This window comes from Talpa europaea (assembly GCF_964194135.1).
Source record: "Talpa europaea genome assembly, chromosome: 14".
Classification (NCBI taxonomy): domain Eukaryota; kingdom Metazoa; phylum Chordata; class Mammalia; order Eulipotyphla; family Talpidae; genus Talpa; species Talpa europaea.
The window spans coordinates 19082600-19099735 of NC_140082.1; the positions used below are offsets into that span (position 1 = coordinate 19082600).

A 17136-nucleotide genomic window follows, 5' to 3' on the forward strand; every position below is an offset into this window, starting at 1 on the left:
CTTATCCAATCAATTAATAACCTGAATAGAACGAAGAAGGCTGAGTAGGAGAAAACTCTTCCTGCTTGGCTGCTGGGTTGGGACATCAGCCTTTTCTGTACTTTGCACTCAAATGGAAATCTCAGCTTTTCTTGCATCTCAGACCTTAGATGTAGACTGGAAATAAACCATTAGCTTTCTTAGGCTTTCAGTTTGTTGACCACAGGTCTTGAGACTCCTCGGTTTTCATGATTGCTAGAGCCAATTCTCTAAAATAATTCTCTACATCTGTTGATATAGATATGTAAATGTATACCATGTTGTTTCTGTTTTACTAGAGAGTTCCCACTAATACTGTTGTCACATCAATATTCATTCCCCTTCTCCACCTCCTAATGAAACTGAAATTGTTCAGGTATCTGTTCACAGTCCTGGGAAGAGGTACTCCCTTCTCATTCTGGACAGGTCCTGATTGGTTTAAGCCAATCACAGAGTTCCAGTTCCATTTGTCAATGATTGGTTTAAGTGAGACTGTAACCAATGGCTGAAGCCAAAGACTGTTACAGGTGGCACACCTTGGGGTGGGGTGGGGGTGCTGGTGAAGATGGATAGCCTCAGGTGAAATACAAAGTATTGGTGGGGGTGGAGACTATGATAAGAAATATAAGGGATTCAGCATTTGGGATTTCAGCGTTTTTAGATATTTAGAGAATCCGTGATCAGCCATTTCTGCCCCCCACCGTGGTGATCTTCCAGAAGACTGTTGTGTGTCTTTGAACGATATGAGGAGGCTTCCAACAGCTAACCTCAGAGAGGAAGGTTTCAGAGGCTTTGCAGGTAGCTGAGCAACTGAAACAGTCCCCAGATTTGCAGCATGGAAGGAAAGGCGAAGACCTGGAGCTGGGCTACTCGCTGAACTGTGTGAGTGTGGCCGTTTGTCGGATCGTTTGGCTGCTGCAGCTGCTGTTTTGAGTGTTACTTGTCTGGTGCTGTGCTGGCACATCTGGGCAGCTCCGGTGAACATCTCCTGTTGTGTCTTCTGCTGTGAGTTGGATCCTGGCCTATATTCTGACTGCCATGTGCTCCAGGCCCTCAATGGAAGGAAGACACCATCTTGGGAGCTTTTGTGTTTAGGACTTTAAAACACTGAATACTACTTTGGATGAGGTAAATGGCCATTTGTGGCCTCAGTAACTCTTTTTTTCAAAAAATCCTGTCTCTCATACCACATAGATGCAAGTAAAGATGATTGGACATGGAAAACTAGGGTAGAAGATTTAAAAATCACCTCAGAAATGAGCAAAACACACTGACAGTAGAGATACCTATAAAGAATTTAAGTAAAAGGATTGTTAACCAAATGTGAATGTGGAAAACAATTCTGCTTATATATTACTCTCACGATATATAATGTAAATATTTAATCACATCAAAATTACTGAATATATTTGATTTCCCTTAAAGTTTCTATCATTGAGACAAACCCCCAATTTTTATCTTCTCACTGGAAAATACTTATTTCTTACAACATTGGAAAGTGACAGCAATGGATTCAGCTTGCATCTGGACATTAAAGAAATCTGGAGTATCTTGTAGATATTCTTTAACAATCTACTTTTTATTCCTTACATTTAAAACATACTACTATGTTTATATGTACATCCATCTATATCCTTAAAACTGGAAAAGATAAATAGCAAAGGAACATTCTATCAAATGTTCTTAGGAAAAGCAAGCTCTTTGCTCCTCTCATTGATGATGATGAGGACTCAGCAGAGGCCTCCAGTCCTGGGCACTCACTGTGTGTTTGGTGCTCGCTCCACTTCTTCATGCCCCTGACAGCTCTGAACTGTGTCCATCAGGGCAGATAAGGACCAGCAAGAATGGTTTGTTCTGAATTCTTATGACAGAAGGAGGCAGTAGACAGCGCTCAACGAAAGACAGAGGAAGGATTGAGAAGAGAGGGGATAGCATGGTGTCCAGCCCTGCTCAGCAGAGACCAGCAGAGCCAGAAACCCAGGGATCTGATACCAGAGGGAGGTGATGCCCAGGGCACTGCAGGTGCCCTGGCTATGCACTGGCCCAGAGCCCTCTTCTGCCCTGGCCCCGGGCATTGAAGACTTGGGGAGATGGCAGCAGAGCCAATTGCTGGACATGCGCACATAGAGCAGAACATGAAGACCCAGCACCCAGGGAAGAAGTAGAAGTGGGGAAGAGGAAGTAGAGGGTGGGGTAATGAGAGAGCTTCCTGGTTCATTCATTCTCAGGGCTGGGACATGAGGGGTCCTGGGCCCTGTGAAGGCAAACTTGACTCACCTCCCCTGCTGGGGACACCAGCATAGGCAGGCACCCTTCTGGCCTTCTGGCTTCTCTACCTACCTTTGTCCCAGCCTTTAAAACTTTCTCTTCCAGGGCCTCCCCGGTGGCACAGTGGTTGAACGCTGGGCTGCAAAGCTGCCCGTAGCCTCTGCAGCGCCGGTTCAATCCCTGGCCACTGGCGAGGGTCCCACAAGGCGCACAGACCTCTCCTGCCACCTGTTGCTCCCCTCAGCAGTGTATTTCGTCAGTCTGCCTGTTCTACTCCCCGCTCTGGCTCTGGTGAATTCTCTCACACTCCCGTGCTTCTGACTGTACCCAGTGCTTGTATAAATAAATAATCTTTAAAAAAAAACTTTCTCTTCCAAATGTCCTTGTGCCACTTTGTCAGTTTTCTTCTCCACTAGATGCTGCTCTACACCCACATAAAACAATTACCATGTCTGATTCCTAGGGTCCCCGTGTACGCAGGACAGAGGGGTGACCTGGTCAGTTGCCCTTGTTTTCAGGAGGTGATTCGGAATGGGAGCATTTACTAGGACCTTTGAAATTATGGTGACAGTGTTAACTCCAGATGCTATAACTCAAGAGGACTCGGTGTGTCCTTTTCACAGACCAGTTCCTGAAGTACCATGGGCTCTGTGATATGAGTTCCCATCCTGCACATGAGGTAATTGAGCCTCAGAGAGAGGATGCATTCTGCCCTGAGCCACCCAACACAGAAATGGATGAGTTGAGGTTTGAACCCAGCTTCCCACATTCCAAATGCAGAGGCTTGACCACTACGCTGTCTGACTGTGCAAGGCAGTTGCCTGTGATGTGCTGGGCACTGGGTGAGCCACTGGGAACACAGAGGTGAATGAGACACAGCTGTTCTGTGGATGGTTTATCCTGTGCCCTCTCTTGGGAAACTTAAGGGCAGCACTCACATGTCTAGCACCTTTCACAGAGCATGGCACATAGTAAGGCCTCAGTGAAGGCTCGATAAGCAAATGAATTGCTGCAGACCATACAATTAGCACTTGTGTCTGGTGACTTTTTTCACTGAGTTGGAGGGGCAGTGTGGGACAGAGGAAGTCCTATGACCTTGTATTTGTCCCATCATGGAGCAATCAAGGGTCCCCATCACTGGGGACTCTGTTGACTCAACTACAGCAGGCAGTCCCAGAGGGGCCTTCTGGTCCTGCAGTGCTGCCATCTATGGATCCTGATTCAGGATTTATCTTTCTTAAGGGTGCATGTTTCTTAATTTTCTCCAGCTCAGGGACACTTTGGCAGGTATTCCAGACACAAGATAGTATTCAAAGGACATCTCAAAAGGCCCAATTTCTGCCTTATTCTGGCAGCTGTTTTCAAAATGAAATCTGAGCATCCCTGTCTGAGGAACAGGGATATGGGTAGAGGGGTAACCATATTCCCAAATAGCGTCAATGCCTTCCATGTGCTGGTATCCTCTCCACTGTCTACAGGGTAGTCTGGGAGATCTGAGCAGTATGGGAGAAGTGACAGGCACCACTTCTGACACTAGGGATAAAAGTTGCTGCAGCTTTCATCCTGGTTGCTCTTAGCCAGAACTCAAGCTCTGAATTGGAAACTAGAGGATGTAAGGTCCCAGAAATATATGTTTGAGCAAGACTGTAGGATAATTCTGGCACAGGTTCAAGTTGGAGATCCACTGGGGTAAGTTCATGTTACCCCCATTCCTTCCTGTAGTATGTTGCTGGCGGCTGAAGGATGCTAAATGGTCATGCTGACATTCAACCCAGGGCAGGTCACACTTCCAACTGGCCCATAACATGGATGCAAATCTTGAAGAAATAAATCAGTGTCTCAATTCAACAAACCTCCAACTACTAGGATAACAGATTTTGTTATATTCTAGAACTCAATGTGGTGATTTCAAAATTCATCTGAAAGAATAGCCAGGAGTTTTTGAGCACTTAGCAGATGTCAGCTCTTCTGGACACTAGAATAACTTCAAGATATAGGAAGTAAACCAGTGTTACAGGTGCACCAGGGACAATGCAAAATGAGTTTAAATTTAGAGATGAGGGTGCACCCAGGTTTGTATGGAATAATAGTGGAATTTCCAAAAATTATTCAAGGAAAAAGTGTCAAATAACTCCGTTTATTAAAATCAGCATTCAGGGTATACCTCAAAATTCAAATGCAAAGGCACACAACTATTAAACATTAAAAGATTGTTGATTAAAAAAAATTCAGGTTACAAAGTCAATCATAGAAACCTGAAAGCAACCAAGGAAAAGACTATAACAAATAACATTTAAAAAATAACCCCCCCCCCAAAAAAAAAAACTGAAAAACTTGCAAATCACTGTGAATCCACTTGTCAGGGAGGTGCCAAGGAGATGATCACGGATGAGCCTAGGCGTGATCCCAAGGACAGTGCCAGCGGCTACAATTTAGTTATATTGGCAACAGCAGGCATTTGGCTAAAAGTATTAACTGGTAAAGATGTAAGTTTCTGGATTTCCAAATGCACCTCATTTTGTAAGGTCAGGTGGCAGGTTAATCCTGGGGTGATAAATGGGGGAAATAAGCGGGTGGGCAAGAGATCAGGCAGAGCCGCCCCTGCTTTCATCCCACTAAGACTGGGAGCTTCGCTGAACTGCCAGGTGCAGCTCAGGGGCTGCCTCATTTAGGCCAGGATGGAGGCGTTGCCGGAAGGGGCCTGGCCAGCAGGGATGAAATTGAAATCAGGGTGGGCGCAGAGCCCAGCAGTGCCCTGCTGACTGCAGCCCATTCTGCCTGGGGGTCAGGCTGGCTTCCTCCACTCCCCACCCTTACCTGGTGACTGCTGCAGGGCACAGGGCTGTGTGCCCCAGGGGCTGAGCTTGGCCCCCAGCGCTCTTCCTCTTGGAAAGGAGCTTTGTGCCTCTAGCCCCTGGGAGATGAGCACTCAGATACCTGGGGCTTGAGGAAAGGAACCTGAGTCTACAGAGCAAGGTGCATCACACACAGATCAGCCAAACTGCAGAGAAGGGAAGAAGGTAGGTGGGTCCTCAGAGTGGAGTCCTGACTATCAAGGCCCAGTGGGGGCAGAGGACCAGCTCCGTTTGCAGTAGCTCATGTGTGAGTGGTTGGGGGATGTAAAGCGGGTGGAGATTCCAGGGGATTCCTGGGCTTTGCACTGTGGTGCTGTGGGGATACCTGGTTGGTGAGAAGAACCCAGTACACAAACCGGAGTCATCCAAGGCAGCATTGTAATCCACAGTGTCTTGTGAAGCCAGGGAATAAAATCACAATGAACATTTCAATTTCTATGAATATTTCATCAGGTTCCCTGTCTTTTACAACAGGGCACTTCTTTTACAACTTAGGATCAATTTCTTGGTGTGATTGGTGTGTAGTTACTTAGTAACTGCTTCCTTTGAAGTCATAGTTAAAAGAAAGTTACCAGGCAACTATACAGAGATGTCAAATATAACTGTGTTCTTTAGAGGCCTCTCTCCTCCAGGGTCATTATCTTCAGCACAGCAATGACTGGCAGGGCCAGGGTTAGAGCCAGAGGCAGAGGACAACGACCAGTAACCTCCCAAACTGCTACACCTGGAGCTTCAGCAGCACAGCCCCAACCTGCTGCATCTGGAGCCTGGGGAGCAAGCCCACAACCTGCTGCACCTGGAGTCTCAGCAGAGCACCCCCAACCTGCTGCACCTGGAGCCTGGGGGACCCGCACCCAACCTGCTGCACCTGGAGCCTGGGGAGCAAGCCCACAACCTGCTGCACTTGGAGTCTCAGCAGAGCACCCCCAACCTGCTGCACCTGGCGCCTGGGGGACCCGCCCCCAACCTGCTGCACCTGGAGCCTGGGGGACCCGACCCCAACTTGTGGCACCTGGAACTCCAGCAGCACACCCCCAACCTGCTGCATCTGGAGCCTGGGGAACAAGCCCCCAACCTGTTACACCTGGAGTCTCAGCAGTACACCCCCAACCAGCTGCACCTGGAGTCTGGGGGCCCCGCCCCCAACATGCTGCACCTAGAGCCTGGGAGGCGCCCCCACAACCTGCTGTACCTGCAACTTGGGGGGCCCGCCCCCAACATGCTGCAACTGGAGCCTGGGGGACCCTCCCCCAACATGCTGCTCTTGGAGTTTCAGCAGCACACCCCCAACTTGCTGCACCTGGAGCCTGGGGAGCAAGCCCCCAACCTGCTGCATCAGAAGCCTGGGGGACCCCCCCCGAACCTACTGCACCAGGAGTATCAGCAGCACAGCCCCAACTTGCTGAGCCTGGAGTCTCAGCAGCATACCCCCAACCTGCTGCATCTGGAGCCTGGGGAGCATCTGGAGCAGTTGCAGCTGTGAGTTCAGTAATGTTTGTTTTTTGTATGCAAAGATCTGCCTCTGTTGGAAAGATGGAGAATTGGTGTTTGAACCAGTGTAGTGCTGTTATAACACAAATCATTAAAGTTAGATTCTCCAGGTGTCCAAATAGGTGACCTTTATCTACCTGCTATCCTCTGCTTCCCTTTCTTGTTTTCACAAATGCAAACAGATTTACTTTCAACTCCCAGTAGATGGGTTTCTAAGTTTCTTGGCCTCAACCAATAACTCCTCTTCGGGAGTGACTTCAAAAAGTACAACTTCCTTAAAGTATGCAGACAGCCTAAATTGCATAGAATTTTCAGTTTAACACTTGTCATCCCTGCTCTCTGCATACATTTTTTGTCTTCTCTTATCCCATATCCATTTTTGTGTCCAAGCAGCAGAACCACAGGCTAGTTCTTGGTTCTCCTCATGCTTGGAACAGGTGAGTCTTCTTCACTTTGATAAACTCTGTCCTTGTGGTATTCAGGTCACCGCACACTTCTGGTTTGCCTGCCTCTTCACTGGTCCCCCGAGAAGCAGGGCGTAAGGATAATGGAGTTACTCAGGCTTTTTCTGCCTGCCACTAGCCTCTACAACCACTACCTGCAGACTTGCTCTCCTCCCAGGATGCATTACCTGCACCTGATAGCATGCTAATGCAAAAAGCCGCTTGGGAGCGTTAACACGGGGTATATATGATTACCTGGTCCAAGGAGCAAGGGATAAAAAGGGAGATTGAGAGAGAGAGATTGAGAGAAAAAGAGATTTTGGAAGAGAGAGGAGCCAGAGAAAGCACGGAGATGGAGATCGTCAGGGGCAGGAGGCTGGGAGACTCGGTTGCTGCTAGCCTCCTGGCCTCCCTCCTGACTGCCTCCCTCCCTGCTGGTGTGCCTGCGTACCTGGCTCCCCACTTCAGCATTAAAGGCCTGTCATGTCTATCCAAGGTTCTTTTTCCATTTGCCCAAATCAACCATGCACTGGCCTAGGACGCTTGCCCGCTGAACAGGGCATGCTTAATACATAAGGTTACACCATAGTGAGAGAATTCATTCATAAACTATCCTTGGCATTTCCATGACATTCGCAGGATGGAAAGAAAGTAGTTTGCTTCTATTTCCTTTCCTGTCATGTTTCATCTGGCTATCCATGCTTTATTCCCTCTGTATTTTAAGGTTTATGGAAAAGAAAAGGAGATTATTCACTAGTCAATTCAATGTAATTGCTTTTCAAATTTAGATAGGGCATTTGTGTCCAGTGATTCTAAATTTCCTTTGCTGAGTTCTCTCCTGCCCTGTTGATAGGCCCAGGACCTTGTCCTTAAACATGTTCTCTTTGCTGCATGAATTTGATCCCCTTCTCATCTTATCAGTGTCCTGGTCACCTTGTTGGTGTCCTTGCTTTAATGGCTAACAGATCCCTCCCCTGCACTCTGCCTATCGCCCCCCTGAACTATGCAGGTGTCTCTCACTCCTGATTTGCTTTCCCCACCAACTCATACTCACCTTTGAGGAAATCACATTCTTCCGGTTTTTCAGGTCAAAGTCTTTGGCTTCATCCTAGACTCTGTTCCTCATCCCCTTTCTTTCCTCTTCTACCTGGAGGTTAAGATGTTTTTTTCTGCTCCTCTTGGTTTTCCAGGCTCAACCACTTGCCTTTTCTCCTGCAGTGATTGACACCAGAACCTTCACATGAACAACCGGGAAATACTGTTTTCTGTCAGCTTCTGGATATCTTGAAAATGGATCTCACCACCTTTATTGTTACCCTCTGGTCCAAAGCAAGTGGCCTCCTAGCTGGTCTTCTTGCTTTTGCCCTGGTCTTCACTTCAGTCTGTCCCCAGCGCAGAACCAGATAAATCATGTCACCTAACTCCTGCTCCAAGACCTTGTAAGGATCCCCATTTTCTCAGAGTCAGAGGGAAATTCCTTCAAATGGCCTTCCTTCCTCTCTGCCTTCTGCTTCTCTTCCCCTTATTCACTTGGCATCAGCCACTCCGGCCTTGTTCTCACTGAATGGCCCAAGCTTAGGGACTCTGTTCTGCCTCCACCAATGGCTTGTGTGACCTTAACTCACTCACCTCCTTCAAGTCTTTTGTTCAGTGTCGACTGCTCAGAGACCTGCTTTGTCCCCCATCAACTAATGCAACCAGCCCTATCTTCCCATTAGCTCCAAATTTTCTTGGCTCTCTTCTATTTTTCTTCATTTCCCTAGCAATTATATACTTTTTTTTTTTTTTCGTCCCTGGGATGTGAATTTTTCAAGAGAAGATCCTTTGCTACATGCCCTGCTAGTGCCTCGCCCATGGCAGGCATACAATAATTTTTGGCTGATGAGAACATATAGAGAGCATCACTCTTCATTTCTCTCTCTGAAAATATACAGGCTCAGCAACCTCGTCATATTCCACCTAGGCGTCAGTCGCGGCAAGGGAGGAGGCAAGTGGTTCAAACTGGACAACCAAAGGGAACAGAAGTAGCAGCTCCACTTTCAGGTAAAGAGAGGGAAGAAAGGGGACCTCCCTGGTGGCACAAGGGGTTGAGCACAGCACTGTGAAGCTGTCCACAGCCTCTGCAGCATGAGTTCGATCCCTGGCTAGGGAGCTACCCACATGGCGCAGCAGACCTCTCCTGTCTTGCCCGCTGCTCCCCTCAGCAGTGTATTTCAGTAGATCCGCCTGTTCTGCTCCCCACTCTGTCTCTGGTGAGTTCTCTCACCTCCCACACCTCTGACCTGTACCCTAGTTCTTGTATGCATAACAAATAAATCTTAAAAAAAAAAAAAGAGGGAAGAAAGAATGTGGTGGGGGTGGGGTGCACTTGATACATAAGAATACAGCGTGATGATAAGATTCTAGACAGAAGTCTTGGTATTTTCATGGTTTGGCAGGATGAGAAGGAGGTGCAGCTAGTTTGTCACTATTTCCTAGCCTGTAACGAATTATTGGCTATCCGTGTTTTATTCCCTCGGTGTTTTAAGGCTTATGGAAAATAAACGGAGATCATTATTCAGTAGCCAATTCATTGTAATTGCTTTTCACATTTAGATAATGCCTGTGTATTCAGTAATTCTGAGTTAACTAGGATTTCTTAGAACATCAGTCCTTGGGCTTGTAAATCACTGCACTGAAAGATTGAGCAGCTTCTTGAATTTCTCAGTGTTTACCTGAGATTATCCTCATAGATGGAGGATTATTGTGTATAGGTGAGCACACAGCTCAGCTGTTGTGATTTGCCAAGGATTTGACTGATTCAATTAAAACTCAGATCTGATTCCCCAGTTTCTTTTTTTTTTAAACTTTGGAATATTTATAACGTTAACATGAAACTATCCTCTTTAGCTGTTTTAAGTGTGCGATGCAGCACTGCTCGCTATAAGCACAGTTTTGCACACCAGACCTCCAGAACTTACCTTACATAACAAATCTTACACCTCTTCATCAGCAACTCCCCATGTTCTCCCCACATCCCCTGAAAATCACCATTCTACTTTCTACTTCTATCAGTTTGAGTAGTTTAGATACCTCATAAGTGGAATTACTCAGTATTTCTTTCTGTGACTGACTTATTTCACTTCGCTGAATGTCCTCAAGATTCATGTTATATATTGTAGGATTTCCTTCTTTTTATGACTGAATAATAGTCCATTGTATGTATACCACATTAACTTCATCCATTTACCTATTAATGGATTTTAAGGTTGCATCCGTGACTTGATTTTTAAAAAAAATATTTCTAGTACTTTAAAAATCCATATTTACAATGAACATGGGAGTGCTGATATCTCTTCAGGATCCTAATTTCAAACCTTTTATTTAAATACCCAGAAGAAGGATTTCTAGACTGTATGGTACTTTTATTTTCCATTTTTAAAGGGATTTCTATTCTGTTTTGCATAGCTGCTGGGCCATATTCATTCCTACCCCAGTATGCAAAGATTCCAATTTCTCTATTTTTCACCAGTACTTGCCTTTTGCTTTTTTGCTTTTGTTTTTAATAAAGCCATTCTTACAGTTGTGAAGTCATAGCTCATTATGGCTTGGGCTTGCGTTTCTCTAATTAGTGACCTCAAACATCTTTTCATGTACCTGTTGGCTATTTCATGTACCCATGTGATGTCTTTGGAGAAATATGCAAGTCCTTTCCTTGCTTAAGAATTGGTTTATTAGCTTTCTTTGTTGTTGAGTTTTAGGTGTTTCTTATGCATTTGAAATTATCAGATACATAGTTTGCAAATATTTTTTCTACTATTTCTGTGAGTGGCCTTCTCATTCTGTTGAACGTTTCTCTAGCTGTGTAGAAGTTTTTCAATTTGATGAATTCTTACTTGTCTATTTTTGCTTTTGCTACCTAAGCTTTTGGTGTCATTTCCATTACATGATCACCAAGAGCAAAGTCCTGAGGATTTCCCCCTGTTTACTTCTAGGAGCAACACAGTTTGAAGTATTATATTTAAGTCCTTTAGTCATTTAGTGTTTTTTGTGTATGGTGTAAGATAAGGGCACAATTTTATTCTTTGGCGTGCGATATTCAATTTTGCCATCACTATTTGTTGCATATTGTGTATTCTGGCTGAAGACTGACTATATGTGCTTATTTCTGAGCTTTCTATTCTGCTCCATTGGTGCAATATGGTATTGCCTTTAAGCCACTACCATACCTTTTAAATACTAAAGTTTTGAGGTGTATTTTGAAATTGGGAAGTGTGGTTTTCTAGCTTCGTTCTTTCTCAAGATTGTTCTGGTGTTTAGTGGAGGCCATTATTCCCTACAAATTTTAAACCTGTTTTTCTGATTCTATTTTTCTTTTAAAAAAAGCCACTGGGACTTTCATAAGGATTGCACTGAATCTATAGATCACCTTTGGTAGTATGGACTTATTAACAATGCTAATTCTTCCAATCCATGAACATAAGCTATATTTCTGCGTGTATCTTATTTAAATTCTTTCATCAGTGTTTTGTAGTTCTGTTAAATGTCAACCCCCCCTCTTTTTTTTGCTTCTATTGAGACAATTGTATATTTTTTATCCTTAAATATGTTGACTCATCCTTGCATCCCAAGGACAAATCTCCTTGGTCATAGCATATAATCTCTTCACTGTGCTGTTGTATGTGATATGTTTGATTCAGTTTGTTAGTATTTTGTTGAGTATTTTAGCACTGTATTCATTGGGGGTATTGCTATAGTTTTCTTGCAGTACCAAAACTGCTATACAGTTTTCTTGTAGGATTTCCTTCTTTTTATGACTGAATAATAGTCCATTGTTGGAGGACTAATTAGGATAATAATGGAATTAGGATAATAATGGCCTCATAGCATGAATTAGGGAGTGTTCTCCCTTCTCGAATTTGGGGCAGAGTTTAGATTGTTCATCTTATTCATATGTGGTCTTCTTAAATGTTTAGTAGAATTCAGCAATGAGGTCATCTGGTCTGAGTTTTTCTCTTGGGTTTTTCTTGGGATATTTTGAATTACTGATTCAGTATTCTTTCTAGTTATTGGTCCACTTGGACTTTATATTTATGATTTCATCTCAGTAGGTTGTATAGGAATTCCTGGTTATCTAGTTAGCACAGAGTTGTTTATTAACAGTCTCCTGTGATTCCATTCTCTCTGCACTGAGTCAGGGTGGAGAGGAGCTATGAGGAACAGAACACCAGTTCAAAGCAGTGCCTTTGTTTTCCTTAGTTCTTGGGGTCTGCGTAGGCTGGGTCCCATCACTGCATAGAGACCAGCAAGATGGAAGCCAGCCCTTTGGGCAGCACTTGGAAAAGTTGGGACATTGAATGTGTGGCTAACTATTCCTTAGCAGAGAGAAGCTGCTTATCACATGGTACAATGTGGGTGGGAATTAGAGCAAGATATCTGTGGCAAGTTTTACACTTGCTCAGAGTATAGGAGTTTCTCAACCGAGTTCTGTATTTATACAAAGAGACTGATCCTTTGTAATGGTACAGAATTAGTGTTTTCATTGGGAGAAGGCATGTCCAGGGTTCCTGCTCTGCCATCCTGCTGATACCAATATCCTTCACTTGTTTCTTATGGCAAAATATATTATCAGGGGGTCAAAGCTTTAACAGTAAAAAAAGAAAAATGCAGGTAAATATTTTATAGTAAGCTGATGCAAAATCTCAATTCCATAAAATGAAGTTATAAATTTACATACAAAAATTAAAACACCTATCTTTATCACATATAGGACATAGCTGAGTAGTTGTGATTAAATATTGTATGTAAAGTGCTCTACAGAGCAAATGCTAGCTGCTGTTACCTTTCACTGATGTGACTGACTGCTGGATGTGTCTGGAATGAGTTGAGAGTTATTTTGATAAAATCATGTAGACATTTTTTATGTAGAAAATGTATGAGTTTTTCTATAAAAATATTCGGACTAATACTTTATGAGATCATCATAAATAGGGACAATAGCTTCTCAAAGTAACATTTTTTGTACCCCATGGTATAGTGTATTCGCCATTCAGGGGAGAAGGGTTCATGAATACTGTGAGTCTATTTTTCACAGCGCTCTAAGCTCTCATTGAGAGAGAGCTTTGTACTGTTATTCAAATATTGACCCTGTAAAAGAAATATTTAAATCTGTACGAACATTAGAATGTAATAAAAATAGTGTGAGAGGCTTTCCCAGATGCTGTTCAGAAAAAGTAGATAGGTCCCCACTTTTTTTGAATGGGTTGTTCATTGTCAGTGTTTTCTGACGCCCTGCCCAGTAGAGGGCAGCGTGGTGCTAGGTCTAGCAAGGTATAGAGAGGGATGGTTCTGCCCTGAAGAATCTTGTACTTTTGTAACAGGGTGGTCCCCAGGAAAGGGGGAGGTTCCCTGCCCCACCCAAGGGAGGGTGGAGCTGAGCAGGGAGAGGAGAGGCTGCAGAAGAGACTGAGGAAGGAAGCAGGATGGAGCCAGAAAGAGACCTGGAGGAGGCACATGGAGCCTAGAGACATGTGAAGAAACTGCGCTTGTCCTTTGGTCGTGGACTGGGTGACACAGATGTGGGTGAGACCCATGGGGAGGTGACAATGGCAGCTTTTATCTTGATGTTGATTTTGCTCTTTTCCTCTGGGCTTGTCTGGTTGTTTCTGAACCTTTTCTGTGGGTCTCCACTGGAAGGTGCTTTAGACTTGTGGCAGGCTTTGGGGCCTTGCTCTGGGCCAATCCCATATGGATGGACTTTTACCCACAAGGGGACGGGTAACTTTGGGTGCTTCATTTAGAAACTAGACTCTTTGCCTTTCCTGTATTGTTTCCTAGTTTTATTAAAGTTCCTTCCCATTAAAGTCTCATATGTTTTGTGTTGATGCGGCGGATGGCAGAACCCATTTAGAATAGGCAGGTTTGCAGGGTTTGGGCTGCCCCTCTCCCTGTCTTGTAACATGTTGGGCAAACACCTAATGAAATAGCACAGCAGGGATGAATGAGAGGTGAAGCCAAGCAAGGAAGGGGACTTGGGGCTCTTTGGGAGAGTCTTCTGGGTAACACTCCCCTTCGCTGGTGACCCACGACTAAAATGTATGTATTCATTCACGTCATGGCTTGGACTTTAAATACTTTAAACAACCCTGGCTATTGTAGTTAGTACCTGCCATTAATCTTATCCTTTCTAAAACTTTCCCCTTTTAACTATATAATCCCACGTCTTTCACATTTAAATGTAGAAGAAGAGCAACTCTCAGCCAGATTGCAGAAGGCATCACTGAGCGAGAGGAGGGTTCGCAGAGGAGTTTTTGGAGACCTGGTGGTGAATACGCGGCAGTACATGGAACATGTTAGAGAGTCGAAAACAGGTATGCGGGCCACTGGCAATCCAGTTTTAAGGACTTGTTCATTTTAAATGTTTGGTAAGATCCATGTTTGTGTGTGAGCCTATGAAATGTCATACATCCCTCTAAGTGGAGGGATCCCCTCACCAGCTCACCTCTTTGTAGCAACATTCACTTTTGCAGGAATGAAGAGTCATTTTAAGATCCTCAAGTATTGTCTGTTTTTCTCTTTTCCTCTTATAGCTGCTTAGAGTGACCTAGTTCTTTGGTTGCGCTGAGTTTTTTGTTATTGTTGTTTTTTAAAGAAACCTAAAAATCATTGCATGCAGTGGCATCTGCTTCCCCCAACCAGGCCCTCTTTTGAAAGCCTGGTGTTGCAGAGGTTTTATTTTGACCTCTTTTTGTTTAATATATCTTTCTTATATTTTTAACTTCCTAAGTTATAATTACATAAGAATTCATCTATATTGATGTTGGCATTCTGTATGTCAGATGGACATGTTTCTGTGTTGTTAATCTCCTTCTTTGACTTAACTTTACCTCTCAATATTGTGCTGTCTCAATTGTTTGGGCTTCAGGGGACTCCCGGGTGGCCTAGGGGTTAAGTCTCAGTGCTATCACCTCTGGCCTGAGTTTGATCCCCCTCTAGGGAGCTAACCCACATGGTGCAGCAGACCTCTCCTGTCTTGCCTGCTGCTCCCCTCAATAGTGTATTTCAATGGATCCGCCTGTTCTGCTCCCCACTCTGTCTCTAATGAATCCTCTCGTCACCCCCCTCCTTGCACCTCTGGCCTTCACCCCAGTTCTTCTACAGAAAAAAATATTTGAGGGGTCCAAACTCATTTCATTATTGACATGTGGCTTGTTTTTCAGGCTCCGAAGGCAGAATGGTAAAGCTATTTTCCAATCATTTCCAAATGAGATCTCGCCTCCAGACTGCCACGTATAAGTACAACGTTAACTACCAGCCAGATGAAGGTGATGAAATGTTACAGGAACATTTACGTGTAGAACTTGAAAAATTATTTGGAAATCACCAGATATTTGATGGAAACTCTTTATTATTACCTCACAAGCTGGATGAAGGGGTTAAGTGACATTATTTAACATTTCCCTGACTTTGTTCATTCTCCTGCATGTTCATTTCATTACAGCAAAACTTTCAATGATTCTGTACAACAATTTGTGGAGCCATTCTGAAGATCTCTTACCCATTTGTCTTGTAATGAAACCCATGTGCTATGTTTATCATTGATATCTAATGTCCCAACTTTTGGGGTTTAAGCTTTATTTAATAATGGAGTCAAAAAATCATTTACCGGGCCTCCCCTGGTGGCGCAGGCGGTTGAGCACAGTGCTGTGAATCTGTCTGCAGCCTCTGCAGCGCCGGTTCAATCCCGGCTGGCTGGCGAGGGTCCCACATGGGGCAGCAGACCTCTCCAGTCTCGCCTCCTGCTCCCCTCAGCAGTGTATTTCGTCAGTCTGCCTGTTCTGTTCCCCGCTCTGTCTCTGGTGAATCCTCTCACCCTCCCACGCATCTGACATGTACCCCAGTTCTTGTATAAATAAATAAATCTTTAAAAAAAATCATTTACTTTTTAATAGCACAGTGCGTCACAAATATGCTGATCATGAAGTTTTGGATAATTTACTTTTTTATTGTTTCCTCCAAAGCTTTAGCAAAAATTAAAAAAAAAAATGGGGAAAGGACATGTTATTTTCTTCAACTTCTATATTAATTAACCAAATAAGTGTGTAGGAACTTGTTTGGGTAAAAAAAAAATTGTTGTGACTTATATAATTCTGATTCTTCACTGTTGTCTTATAAATCACGTTTTCTACATGTGGGAAAAAGGATTGCTGTTGCCATGTTGGGGTTCTGGATGACTAAGTGATACTGACTTGTAGAGAATGTAGTTTAGTTTCCCTGAAAGAAAATTTGGACCTTTGTTTTGCTTTATTTCAGGATATGACATTGTCTAGAAAATTCAATAATCAGATGTATGTGATCACAATAGAATTCTCCAAAGAACTCCAGCCCTCTGACCCTGATCTCCTACGCTATTACAACATTCTCTTGAGAAGGTATGTTAATGAGATTAGCTTGCATGAGGTTTGATTGTGTGCTACTATGTGGTACGGGTGGTGAACATAGCCATTTGTTTGTAGCATTTTGTGCTCTTAGTCCTTATGCACGGAGAGAGTAATGGATTTGAAGATGACACTTGAGACTCACTAGTCTTGTACTAATGTGGTACATTCTCTTAGATTTTTTTTCTCCCTATGTTCCCCACTGCCCATATCTGGTATTCATCTAGGAGGAGTAGCAGATGTCAGATATGCAAAGCAACATTCCTTTTTGAGGCAAATACTTTAAATTTTGCACTCACTATGATGAACAAATTTTCAAAATAAACATCTGAGACATATTTAATGTAAAAAAGAGGTTTTGGTCCATATCTGGTACTGAAGGATATTCTGATGGTCTTTGTACAATATTTTATATTATGTAAAGGAGACATTGTTGAAGTTAAAAGAACTTTAATATCTACCTTATAATATAATTTACTTGTTATGTCAGGTACTTTGTGTTAATTGTTAACATAAAGTAACAGATTTTTTACCCTTGTAATGTGTCCATTGTGTTGCAGCCTGCTGAATATTCAATGCTAGTTCAACTAAACTTTGTTTTTCAATTTCTAGAATTTTGAAGAAAATGAAAATGAAACAACTTGG

General features: G+C 43.7%; 1 protein-coding gene across 1 annotated transcript in view; it reads left to right on the forward strand.

Annotated features, from left to right (window-relative positions):
- Window positions 1–17136, forward strand: part of PIWIL3 (piwi like RNA-mediated gene silencing 3) — a gene marked incomplete at both ends in the record, with an annotated part of 36034 nt that overhangs the window by 2078 nt on the left and 16820 nt on the right. The window contains 5 exons of the mRNA XM_084253225.1: window positions 5872–6620; window positions 7115–7170; window positions 14296–14424; window positions 15274–15290; window positions 16367–16485. Of these exons, the coding sequence (XP_084109351.1) occupies window positions 5872–6620; window positions 7115–7170; window positions 14296–14424; window positions 15274–15290; window positions 16367–16485 (1070 nt within the window). The remainder of the gene's footprint in view (window positions 1–5871; window positions 6621–7114; window positions 7171–14295; window positions 14425–15273; window positions 15291–16366; window positions 16486–17136) is intronic.